The sequence below is a fragment of the Tympanuchus pallidicinctus genome, unplaced genomic scaffold, assembly GCF_026119805.1.
Source record: "Tympanuchus pallidicinctus isolate F22 unplaced genomic scaffold, pur_lepc_1.0 scaffold3, whole genome shotgun sequence".
NCBI lineage: Eukaryota > Metazoa > Chordata > Aves > Galliformes > Phasianidae > Tympanuchus > Tympanuchus pallidicinctus.
The window spans coordinates 29,990,737-30,003,845 of NW_026294747.1; the positions used below are offsets into that span (position 1 = coordinate 29,990,737).

Consider the following 13,109-nt stretch of genomic DNA (forward strand, 5'->3'; position numbering starts at 1 on the left):
AGGGAAAGTGAAGTTGGGACAAGTGCAGTGTGAACATGAGCTAAAACCAGAGCACAAGGCCACTGCAGCACTGCTCACAGGAGAGCACAATATCACTTGCCATGTGTCTGTGCCAATTGATAAGAGACTGGGAGCACTGGTGGTGTAGGAATCAGGTGAAGGGTTCCTTGACTGTCAACAGGAATCTAAAGAAGCATGCAGATAGAGGAGACACCTGTATGAACATTTCCAAGGAGAGTGTCCCACTAATGCTACAAGTGACAAGTACCATAAGAAAGACCCTAACCGTGAACATTTGTTTCTCAAGGAACAAGTGATGGAGAACAAATAAACAACCAACTTTTCTAGGCTGTATTTGGTGATAGGAGAACAGCTTCACTGTAGAGATTTTGCTTGAGATACCCAATTCTGCTTCAGCTTCAACATGTGAGCTGTTATGTTAGCTGTCCTTGGGATCCATTCTCGTTCACAGAGCTCTGCCCCACTGGAAAGAAACTTCTTGTGCCATCTTTGTGCAGAGCTCAGGAGAGAGGTTCTTTCATCCACATAAATATGCTTGCTGGAATTCCCTTCAGGCTGCATCACAGATGTCCAAGTTCCGCCAAGTCCTGGCAGAGTGCTCACTAATGCTCTGACAGCCAAGGCTTTCATCTCAAGTAATGTTGTGATAGCATGTCAGTCTCTCTGTTTTTGCAGACATGAATCACTCATGATGTCAACCTTTCCTAAATGACCTTGGCAAAATATGGGAACAGTTTCACTTAGATGTTCTTGTGTCCAGTTTCCACACACAGTATTTTGAACTGGGCATGCTTTAAGATCTTTTCTACAATATTATCATTAATTATACAGAGTGTGATTTTTTTACTTATACAATTTTCTTATTTTTTTTTCATGAGGGATGTAATCCTGCGGGAGATCCCCTCACACAGCAGGCTGTAGATTCACTGTTTGCAAGCCTACAATCATCTTGGTATCTTCCATAACCAGAAGCCTGATAAGAAAGCTGGCGTTTGTTAAAGGGTCATTTGTGGATACGTGAGGGTAACTGGTTACTGAGTTAGTACTTGTTGCCTATGAACTGAAAAGGAAATCCATATGTTATTCTGTCCATGTCTACAAAACCATCACTGTATGACCTAAGAAATGCCTGCCCCCTGAATGGCTCCTCTATTATCCTCAGGAGATTCAAAGGAGATTATCCAGTGCAGGTGCTTAGGGACAATGAAAAAAAAATGCAAATCAAGGGATCAAGGACTTGCACAAAGCAGTTGCCAAGTGCAGTTAGCTTTGCACTTGGGATATAACTGAAGGCTAATCCCTGGGAGTATGTTACAGGCAGCTTCTAGACTATGACTGTGCAGATACACAGCAACTACATGTACGTGAACTGAAAAAAGGTACACTTATAAAGATTAGTCTGCAAGATCAGAAACTGCTCCAGATGATCTAGAAATATAAAGCTCAACCAGATCAGTTTTCTAACTTTATAAAATAGTAAAAGCCCTGTTACAACACAAATCTGCAGGATTTCTCACTCCATCATCTAAAAGTAAATTAATTTTTTTAACAAAACTGAAAGCTAGAAAAATGGAAGCTAAGTGGAGATAACTGGTGTGGTAAAGGAGTTCCAGGAGATACGTACAGAACACGTGTCCAGGCAGGGTTTTTTCAGGCACAGGTAACACAGGCAGTGCAGGAAGGCAAAGCCACACTGACACACTGACACACACGGTACAACTAACATACTTTCTCCCACCTGCCCTCTGCCTGCTTCCCAACTTCCCAGAAAGAGAGGCTGTTTCTGCAAGGATTTGTCCTAATTTTGGGGAAATAAACCTTCTGCTTTACTGAAACTACTGCTAGGCCTGAAGCCCAGTGCCTAGGCAGTGCTTTCTAAGCAGTGAGCTCTGCAGTCAATAGGCACGGCTAGCAGCTGGTAGCGTATGGTCAGGGCTATTGCTGCATGTATGGATATTTCAGTCAGTTCAGAGAGCTGATGAGGGCTGAGAGAAAAACAAAGAGGTGAGAGGTTCAAAAGGAAGAAAGACTACAGCAAATTCTTGAGCCCTTTCTGGAAAGACTGGTAGATGGATGCAAAGGAATAATCAAGAAGGGCAAGAAGGACTTGAGTCATGATCACAAGCGAGCTGGTGAGCTGCAGCTGCTTCCTCAGAACCAACTGGAAGTAAGCTAGATGACATCCGTAGGCAGCTGAATTCCTGACCAGGAAGTGATGCTGTTCAGGTACTTCAGAATTTGGGGTTAGATATTAAGAGAAAAGTTTTCACTCAGAGGGTGGTGAGGCCCAGTTGTGGGTGCCCCATCCTAGAGGCATTCAAGGCCAGGCTGGATGGGGCCCTGGGCAGACTGAGCTGGCGGGTGGCAGCTCTACCCACAGCAGGCGGGTGGAACTGGGTGGGCTTTGATGTCCCTTCCATCCCAAACACTCCGATTCTATGAATTTTCTAAGAACAAAGAAGGGGCCAGGGTTTTTAGAATATTTAATAATTCTGAAGTTTGTAAGAGAGAAATCTTACCAAATGTGAAGGCTTTTACACAGTTAAAATCATTCTAGACAAATCATAAATCATTTAAGACTAATGCCCCTCTAAAGACAGGCTGAATGTTTGTGTGCAGCATTTTACTTTGATATTTTAGGAGAAACAAGAACGGGAATGACTCAGTCTTCTTAAGTCCCCACCCATCCTTTGGCTCTGACTACTGGACACAGCATAAATTTGGGTAGGTGCGCAGCCCCAGCGCCACAGCCATTAGGAGCTGATAGCTGTGCATGAGTAGGACACCCATCCTCATGCTCCTACTTCACTCCAAGCATGTGCACACCTTCCACACTCTGCCCAGGCAGTTTTGCCTGTCTTCACTATGGCAGCTTACCTCAGATTCCAGTCAGTTTTTAGAAAAGCTTCTAAACTAGATAATCTGGAAAAAATCAGAGGAATTGATTTTTATTTAATTTAATTTTATTTTTTTATTTTTTTTGAAACTGAACTATCTAAAAGTTAGTTAGCAGTTCTGGGAAAACACTTTTTGTGCCAGCAGAGCATTTCAAGCAGCTGTTCAGTACTTACGCAAACACCTGTGCATATTTTTTAAACTCACTAACAGTTGGAATAGTTTTTCCCCTCACTTCATTGCTGATACTTACCAAAGATGCTGAAGCCTTTGTTCATGAAATAGGCTCATGTTTTAATAATTATGTCAGCAAAAATACTGAGATATAATGATGATGTGACTAAACCAACACTCTCTCCATGGTGCTTGAAATATGCAAGCAATAATAGTAGGATTTGCCTCTAAACCAGGGACCAAATCTAGCAGGCACAAAATCACCAAACTTTTCTGAGACTGCTGTCTTGCTTCTCCAAAATCTTCATTTTCTTGAGAAACAAGCCAGACGTGTTGGAAGGGACTTCTGGAGATCACTGTCTCAAAGCAGGGTCAGTTACAGCAGGCAGCTCAGGACACACTGAGCTGAGTTTTTAACCTCTCCAAGGATGGAGATTCCACCAACCCACCTGGCAACCAGCTCCAAATGCAATAAAGCCTTCTGGATACTACTGTCATAACCCTGACTTTAGAAACGTTTGCATTACTAACATTGCTAACATAGAGATGTTTATGCAAGCCCACCACAAGCTAAAATTATTCAAAGACTGGACGCCACCACTTTAGAACAGGGTGTTAATTGAAATGCCTGGAGAGCAGTCAACCTTCAACATCAATCAATTAGATATTCATCTGTGCAAATCTCAGACAAGCTTTTACAAAAAAGCATGTTTTGTACTATGACTTGGTAGATTTTAAAGACAGCACCTATTATGGCAGAGTCCAAGCTGGACTGTAACAGTCCTTAGATACTTACTCAGGTATACAATAAAGCTAGGAGCCCCTAGGAAAGTCATAAGCTGCATAACCATAAAAAGAAGCTTGAGGTCACTTGCAAATCCTGCATCATTTCGACATTTTGATGATTCATTGCAAATAAGTTCATTCTTTGAATGTGATCTAGATAACATTCTTCTTCGTCTGTTTTTCCTCCTGGATCCTATTCTTATACACACATGCACACACACACACAACCCACAGCCAAGCTGAAGTGAGCTTCTGGCTGACACATTCTGGCATCTCAAGCCTCCACCAATTTCCAGGCTTCAAAGAACTCAGAGGGACAACTAAGCCCAAAGAGGAAGGAAAACCACTCCATCAGACCCACTGAAAAACAAGACCAACATGAAAAACAAGCACAGAGGATCCTGCACAGCAGATGATCCTGCACTCAGCAGCATTCCTGAAGGCCAGTGGTGACAACCATCCCAAACCAATTAGTTCCACCATATTGGTTTCAATGGACTTTCAAGAACTGTAACATTATTTAACTGTATTACCTATGGGTTGTTAGGGCAAGAGAGCACACTAAGAATTGTTTAGAACTTTGTGTTTTGTTTTTCTTGTCTTCCTCAGAAAGAGTTGTCTAACCATCTACTCTAGATATCATCATATTACTTGTTCTATGGACAATTATATGCAAATAGGCAAGAGTCAAATGAAAATATACATAAAACCATAACAGACTCAGAAACATACTCTTTGGAAGCTACATGAAAAGGAAAACTAATGTGGTAATACTTAAAAATAGATGCAGTACTTCACACTTTTAGTCCTGGTAATACAATTTTCAAATATAATAACCACAGCTGTAGTGATCAGGTACGTACCATACTACCTGGACCAATTCTATATGCCAGTAGAGAAAACTGAGGAAAGCTTCAGTCAACATAAAGAAAGAAGGAACAAGTGACAGCAAAACCACGAGAAAGGCCAAGTTGTTGCACTACTTCCCTCACAGGTAATATAAAGCTACAACAAAAAAAGCACCTAAGTACATTGGAGCTCCACTGGCACATTGTATGCTCTGTCTGAGAGACAGTGATAGCTGCTGACAGCAGTAATTTGTTTTTGTGTAAGTGTAGCTTTTCTTAAAGAAAAAAAAAAAGAAAAAAAAATGCACATTTAATGCTGAGTTGCCTTCTTATGTGTGTTTCTGACAGAGACCTATGGTACTCTCTAAGAAACTCTCCCTTGCTTGTGCCTTACTTTGTTCACCTCTTTCCTCAATCTAGCAGTGAAATCTCACAGTAAAAGCTCAGGTACCAGCAGTAAATTGTCCACCATAATTACATCCAGCAACCAAAGGTCTTCTCACTAGGAAACTGCTCAGAAGAACAGTGGTAATTAGTGTGCTGGTTGTAACCAGAAAGAATATACAACAACTGAAGGCGAGTAAAGTTCAGTTTAGAATAGTCCATCCTAGATAATGACCACTGAGCTTAAAATTGCTATCTCTCAGATTTCTACATCTTCATCTCCAGCTCCATTTTCCTTCATGAACAGATTGCTTTTCTATTCTTTTTCTTGCATATATTTCTATTATTTTAACTTAAAATTACATTTAAACATGCACATTTTTGTGGTGAGAATCACACACATTTTTGTGCTGGAATCCTGAATAGAGAGAATTTGTATTACATAAAGGAATCTTGACCTGCATAGTATGATGGCAAGAGCAAGTGCTGCTGTTGATTAAAAGCAAGGACATTTTTTCATTTACAATGGTAGAGCAACTCTTCAGAACAGATCTCACAGCAAACTGTGGGACCTTTACAGCAACGCAGTACTTAGTTTTGACCAATTTTAAATATAAAAAAATGATTTGATCAACATTTTGCTTAATCAATGCACAGAACACTGTGACCAAGTGTTACCTGGATTTAAATCTTTTTATTCTGTTCTTGTGCTGTAACACTGGACTTCATAGGCACTGTTCTGAACAATCCCCACACAGAATGGAACAACGTGTCAGCTGTTTCATTTCAAGACACTTTTAATCAGGTAATTACAGGAAAAAAATCACATTTAAACAATTTTTAATGTGTCATCTGCCATGTCAACTTACAAGGATATGATGTAACAAATCTGTTACAAATTTAAGGGCATATTTACATTATATACTCAAAGTAACAAGCTGTATTCATTGACAGAAAGGAAAAACCTATGGGATGAGTTAATGCAACGATATACCAATTAGCAGAAAGAAATAGCAGTTGAGGTTTAATGGAGACAATATACATGTGAGGCACTTCGAGGTCATAAGGGTGGAAAGCAAACAGCACCAAGCAAAAGGAGAAAATTCTGTACAGATTATATCGGAGCCTCAAAGATGAAGGCTGCTCCTTCAACAAACGCTTCAATTTCTTCACCTAACCATGAATTTTGCAATCAAGAAAGAGAAAGATTTCAGGAAAACAAACAAACAAAAATCAAACACTGCCTTGCTCCTCAAGCCCACCCTTCCTCGTATTTGTCAATGCACCGAGGGGAAGTTTTATCCACCCCACTGCTGCACTAAGAGTACCGTAAAGCATCTTTTAAAAATTAGTATTTTGCTGCCAGCTGTGACCTTGATCTTCACTCTATTGAGATAAATGTATCACTGTGCTGGTTGTATACTGTCATACGCTGTAAAAAGATTTGAAGTCTAATATGAACCTATGTGCATTATTTAATCAAGAGTTGAGCATTGTCCTCCAGGTACACATGAACAGAACGTTCTGAAGAGAACATAACAGAAAAGGGAATGTGATATCCCAACACACAAAATTAAGACATTCTTCTGAAGACTTTGTTTTCCTAGAGGAGCTGGGTTAAGCCTGCTCGCAGCATCCCTTACATAAGCTCTGGGAAGGCAGCTGAAGTTTGTGCCATCCTTTGCTGCTGTTTACTCTAAGCAGTTACCATAGTAATTGTAGATTTTCAGAATATTGCTTCAATCTTGCACGCAGCTGTGGGAGTAGCCCTCCAAACCACTGCAGTGCACGAGGAGGTGCGCAGGCACACCTGTGTCTATTCGGGCTCCATTGGCATCACAAGCCAAAAAGCCAGATTTCTTCTGCAGGAATATCCATGTGCCTTTACTTTACACAGGAATCTCTCACACCTAACGACACCACCCGAAGAAGTTGTTCCATTCCTCATTTTTGTACTTTCATGCAATAAAGTAACTATGACAGCCTAACAGAATGTACGACTAAAGCATTTTAATGATTTTCAGTTAACACTAACAGTAAAATTTAAGAGGCACGATGAGACAAAGAATCCCTGCACGATGCCATGCTTCCATTGCGTACATTCGCGCTCACAAACTCTTTCCGCAGCCGTAACGCCGCTCCAAAGCGCGTTACGTGACGGCGAGGCCGGAGCCGCGGGAGTGAAGCCCGAGGCGCTCTCCCCCAGCAGATGGCGCTCGAGCGCCGCTGTCAATCGGCTGCCCCAGCTTCCTTTCAATAGGAAACGTTCAATTTTCACGGTAACTGAGGCTCTCAGTGAGCGAAGGACTTAGTATGCACCGACAGTTTCCCAAGGCTCGGGTCTCCCCTCCGAGCAACACAAAGCTCCGCTGCCGCATGCCTGGCAAGCTCCAGCTCTGATGCCCAGGGAGAGGGGGGTCAAGGCTGGGGAAGGAATTTCTCTTTTCCCAAACAGCTTAAGAAAACAGCTCAGAAGAGAACAGATTTTACTTGCTGTCAAAAACAAAAGACGCGCAGATTTAAGAACCCATTTTGGAAAGGGTTTGATCTGAGTCTACCTTTTGTTACTCGTAACCGCAAGCGTGAAAAGGATCCCTAGCACCACGAGGGAAAAAAGTATGCGTGCATCCTAATAAAAAGCAACCCTTATGTAACTGTACTTCTGCACTTCTCTTCACTAATCTCAGGACGGGCATGCAGGCTGCATGTTCCATCACAAGAAGGAAAGTGAACACTGAAATGTCACCAACATTTTTCAGATGGAACAAGTCTTTAAAGGGGAAGGCAAAATGACGAAAACATTTTAGCAAAGCAGTTAAATGCAAAATGAGAATATTAATGCGCACATTCAGTAAAAATATTAAAGCATATATGCTTCATATAAAATACAGTACTAGTGCTCAGAGGAAACTGTTAAATTCATTTCCTTCTGCAGTATATACAGAGTAGGATTCTACAGTATTTACCTATACAGCCAGTGAATTCTGTTCTTAGGTCGTTCACACCTCTCTTCACCTTGAGTTAGGAACCTAGCACTGAAACATACAAAATGCATCCCATTCACAAGACAAACATTACTATTTTACAATTTATCTTTTTTTTTTTCTTCTTCTTTTTTTTTAAGGTTAACAGTCTATTCCAGGAAACCAAGTTCAGCTGAAAACGTGTGAAGCATGACAATCAACCAGAACAGCAGCAAATGCATTAACAGTAAAAAAGCAAGACTGCTGCTACAGCATCATATTCGTGGACTTAATTCATCCGATCAACTCATTACAAAACTGGAAGCTCTTTCATAGCTTCTACAGTTATCAATAACGTTTCTTCTTTTCAATGTGAAATAATACTTTGGGATGAGCTATGTACATAATGCGGGCAATTCAAGCCATAATATAAATATAAATGTTTCCTTTTAAAAAGTATTTTACAGACAAATGATGTTTCCTTCCTTTAATGCTGGGCTACAAAAGAAAACTAAGGGCACTGACCGACACAAATGATACTGAAAAATATGTAGGGTGAGAAAAGTTAACGTGCATCTTTTCAACTTAATTACTTTTGTTTAACATGGGATACTCTGAGGACGGTCTGTCCGCCCCACTCCAGCTGCAGCAGCAATTTGGCACCTACCCCACCGAATGATTATTTTATTGTTTTACACATTTTTAATGAGAAGCAAACGCTTCTTACTTCACGGCAGAGCAAAATATGTTTTAAAAATTCTCTAATGGTTAATTGCTTAATTCTTTTCTGAAAGTTAAACACTTAGTGAATATAAAGCCGTAACAAATACGCACAGCACCATGTGTGCTTATGTGCACTCCTCCATCCCACTCCCCAGCCTCCCTCCAAATTCACTTCATTAAGTTCACTTCCAATTTTGCCTGGGCTTATTTCTCAAGTCTTCTTTGCCTTTCCTTTGTTCAAAAACGGTGGTTTTGTTCTTGCATGTTGAAGTAGGAAGAAGTTGCAATTCAAAATAATGAAAACAATTTCACTTTTGTTATTAATCTTTTGTTTTAATCATAGTACTCGATAAACAGTTGAACAGGATCCTAGTTTAACAGAAAGATAAACAAGAACACTGATGACAACTCGTTACAACTGCCTTAATGTACCTTTTGCTTAATGAACATCTGTATATGTAATAAAGTATTTTTTGGAGGATGCCCCAAAAGAAAACAACTTGCTGGTTGAGCAACAGAAACAGCTTCCTTTTTGCTATTATGTTGAAAACAAAGTCATTTATATATAAAAATAAATGTTATGTTCTAACAAGAACATTTTAGACAATTACATCTGTGCTTAAAAAAAAATATTGGTCACTCAAGACTAGAATAATTAATATTTTAGAAGTTTTTAGATTATCAGAATGTATGGATACAACTCAACACAAACTGTAGCTGAAGGGAAACAGGACTGAAAATATCAATTTGTCCATCTGGAATAAAAATGCAACTAAATTAACTAATTAAATATTTAAAGTACTACAATGGAATGTGACAGTAGATATGGTCCATACCTACTAGACCAGAGGGAAGGGAAGTTTAACATGTAATAATTCGTACCTTACACATTTAGTTAAATATAAACATTTGTTATTTATACATAAAGTTGCTTCCAAAAAACTATTAATAAGTGATTTAGTTGCACTTAAAATCAGTTTCATTTCTCATTTGCCGAGTATTAACTTTTCTTAATCTTAAATCAACTGTCACTAGTGCACTTTTAGTTAAAATTTCCCCTCAGGTAAGTTTTAATCCTTTTAAAAGAGCCCCCTCACCTAAACCATGAATGTACAAAGTGGCAAAAGTTAATCCCTTTTAGTATAATCATAGTTTATATGCTCATTTTATAGCCAATAATAAGAACAGGCTTTCCTTTGCAAAATCTCCTTCACAACTCGCAACAAACGCCACGTGCTCAAAGGAAACAGTTAGGCGTGGCTAGCACTTGTAAAATGCCAAGGTCTGACAAGTCCTGTTGCTTCTTCCACATCGTCGAGCATCTCTTACGTGAAAGAAGATTCCCTTCGGCTTGCCAAAAAGCTTCCACAAATCCAAGTTAGATGCTTCCTGGAAACAAAGATTTTCAGCTCTGTTTGGCACAAGACTGATTCATCCTGCAGCTTTATGCTTCCCTCCACAGCACCCACACGCCTCACCGCAGTGATGGCATGCTCTCAAGGGGAGGTAGCAGCACATACATGGAGCAATGAACGACAGCGCTACCAGTGCTAACCAGCGTAAGCAGAACTTGTCATCGCTAGTGTCACACGAGCAAGGATCAGAAAAGTCTCCTTCCGAGTCTGACATGCAGTGATACAGCATGCTCTCTGCGCAAAGCATGCAACTAACTTGGTAGATACATCTTTTAATAGGATCTGGAGCATCCTGACATTTTCCTCTGCCGTTATCTTCATGATTAAACCTTTCCTGGCAGTATATACAGCGGGAACGCTCACCATCCTCTTTTCTTCTTTTGGAGTTTTTAAATTTTGATGAGGAGGGTTGAGTTTTAAATACCACAGAACTCTTTGAGTCTTTCAGGGAATTCAACTTAGTTCCATCCCCACACGGGTATAAATAGTCAGATTTTTTACTGTCTGATTTAGAAAATGGTATATTTGAGTCTGCGTCATCCCTCTCCAGGTCGTTCTTCCACATGTCAGGATGCCTGTAGTCTGCATAACGACGTATCAAAATATCACGAGGGTTTATTCTAACGATTTCATCTTCATCTTGAAAACTAACGTGTCTGATCGGCTTCAGTGGGACCTGAAATGACAAAGTGAGGTTAGTTTACTGTTGTTAAGTCTCAATTTACGTTCACGTATAATGCAAACAATTAAGAGCGTGGGATTTTTTTTCTTGCTGCATGTAAACAGGTTTTTCACCTCCTTCTCTTACCAATACCATTTACAGACTTCCTCATAATACAAGCACTATAAGGTTTCATATTCCCTCCCAACCTTTTATGTCTCACAAGGGCTCTGGACATGTTGGTATCCACATAAAAACTTCACACCATACTTCAGAATAGGCTCAAAATTTGGATTTAACATCTCACAGTGGCAATTAATTCCACAGATCAATGACGCGTTATGTCCCTTTGCCAGTCTCATGTATCAGTGAAAACCTCCAGGATTAACTTCCAGATGAACTCGTGCTGTGTCACTCATGTTATCTAGGAGGAGCTTTCCATAGCCCTCACTCTTGCTCTGAGTTTTCAAATTTCCTCCAGTTCTGCTATGATAGTATTAAATATTGATTACACAAAGCTGTGTTCCGGATTTTGCCATGTGTAAGAATAATATTTTATTCAATATTGTTCAGTATTGAATTCAATAGTTCAATAGTGCTATCAGACAAATTTCTTGTATTCAGTATCAGCAGCTTCTAAATGCGTCTCACCCTTAGCTATCATACCATACGTTACTACTGACAGTGGTCAGTTTAGGAAGCCAGCAGACAAACTCATGAGAACTTTTAAAGGTAATGGAACTGGCCATAATTCAGAATGTTTACCTTAGTGGGCAAATAACAAAGAACATGCTAAATATAAAGCAAAACAGCACAGAAACAGATCAGACTTCTTGATTACTCTGTCTTGCAATGAAAAAGTTGTTTAAGATGGCAGATTAGAAATACTGCAGAACTGAGAAACGAGTGTAATACAGCAGACCACCATTCGATGTTACTGGAATCAGAAGTGATTTTTAAGAAAATGTGCAGTGACAGAATGCAAATACAGCACATGTACAGAAGGAACTTTGAAAACAGCAGAGAGTCCAGCAGTAAAAGAAAAGTGTCAGTATGTCCCAGACAGGCAATTATTTTCCTATGCTGTAGGGCTATTATAATCAGAGACAGAATATAACAGAGGTGAAATTAGATTTGGAGCTTTTTGTCCTTCCTGTCAACTGCAAAATACCTCATCAAAAAGACAGCAAAATCACTTCCTAATGCACCAGTCTTAAAAATTCTCCCAGAATCAGAAATCACTGAGGGTATCTCTGTTATCCATGTCATTGCTTTGAGAGTACATACCTTCTTACTAGTACTGAGCAAATTGATGATTCCTAATGTTGTTGCCATGTGAAACAATGCATGTCTGAAGAAGATGCTTTAAGTTAACATTTCTATTTCACTTTGCAAGCATCTTTGCTCCTACTACACTGAAACGTGCATGTTCCAGTTCTGGGGCAGAAGGCAGAAGTGGAGAGAATAGCTTCTTAAAATATTCTCACGCAATTAGAAGCCGGCATATCCATAGCCTGCTCAGGAATCCTTGTGTGACATGTATTACAGAAGCGTAATACAAGCTGCTCTGCCCTATGAGCTTCAACTGCAGTATGCTAGTGAGAACAAGTGGCTCCAAGTCATTTAGTTGGACATCCACAAGGTCTAGAGGACATGCTGTGCAAAAAGACTCCATCCCATTCAGCTGATGCCCCTGTTCTTCCATACATTCCCAGTCCCCAGTGCAAGCAGTTAATTCAACCTTCTGCTTATAAATACAGATTGCTAAGTTCTACAGTGTTCAAAAGAGGAGAAACAGCGTACTGCTTTAGCATCAGTAATAGCTATGGATAACTGCCTTTTTCAAGCTGTTACGAGCATAAATTCAAGGGGAAAAGTACTAAAAGCATAATTACAATTCCATATGTTACAAGTACAAGGATCCTTACCTCACTGTTCAAATAGAGTACTAAGCATGCTTTTAAGACATTAAAACTCACTGTTCAAAAGCTAAAACCCCAAATCATAACCTTCACTCCTATCTCCCTTCTCCCAGAATTGCTGTTACAGTAAATACCAACAACCATAAAATCTGACTTCTCAATCTTTGTTTTCTATTTGTTTCAACGTAAAACAACACATACATAGAACTATTCACTTTTTTCAAGTCCTCAGCCACACACTTAAAAAACACTTAAAAGCCCAACACGTAGCTGATACTAAGAAATCTTTAAGAAAGCAAGTGATAAACACTGAAAAA

The 13,109-nt window shown here is 39.8% G+C and overlaps 1 protein-coding gene across 1 annotated transcript in view; it reads right to left on the reverse strand.

The window, feature by feature from the left end:
- Nucleotides 1–8,188: 8,188 nt before the first annotated feature.
- The window catches only part of SPRED1 (sprouty related EVH1 domain containing 1), a 55,230-nt gene continuing 50,309 nt past the window's right edge, over nucleotides 8,189–13,109 (reverse strand). Inside the window, exon 6 of the mRNA XM_052695483.1 lies at nucleotides 8,189–10,885. Coding sequence (XP_052551443.1) covers nucleotides 10,226–10,885 — 660 coding nt within the window. The 3' untranslated portion in view covers nucleotides 8,189–10,225. The remainder of the gene's footprint in view (nucleotides 10,886–13,109) is intronic.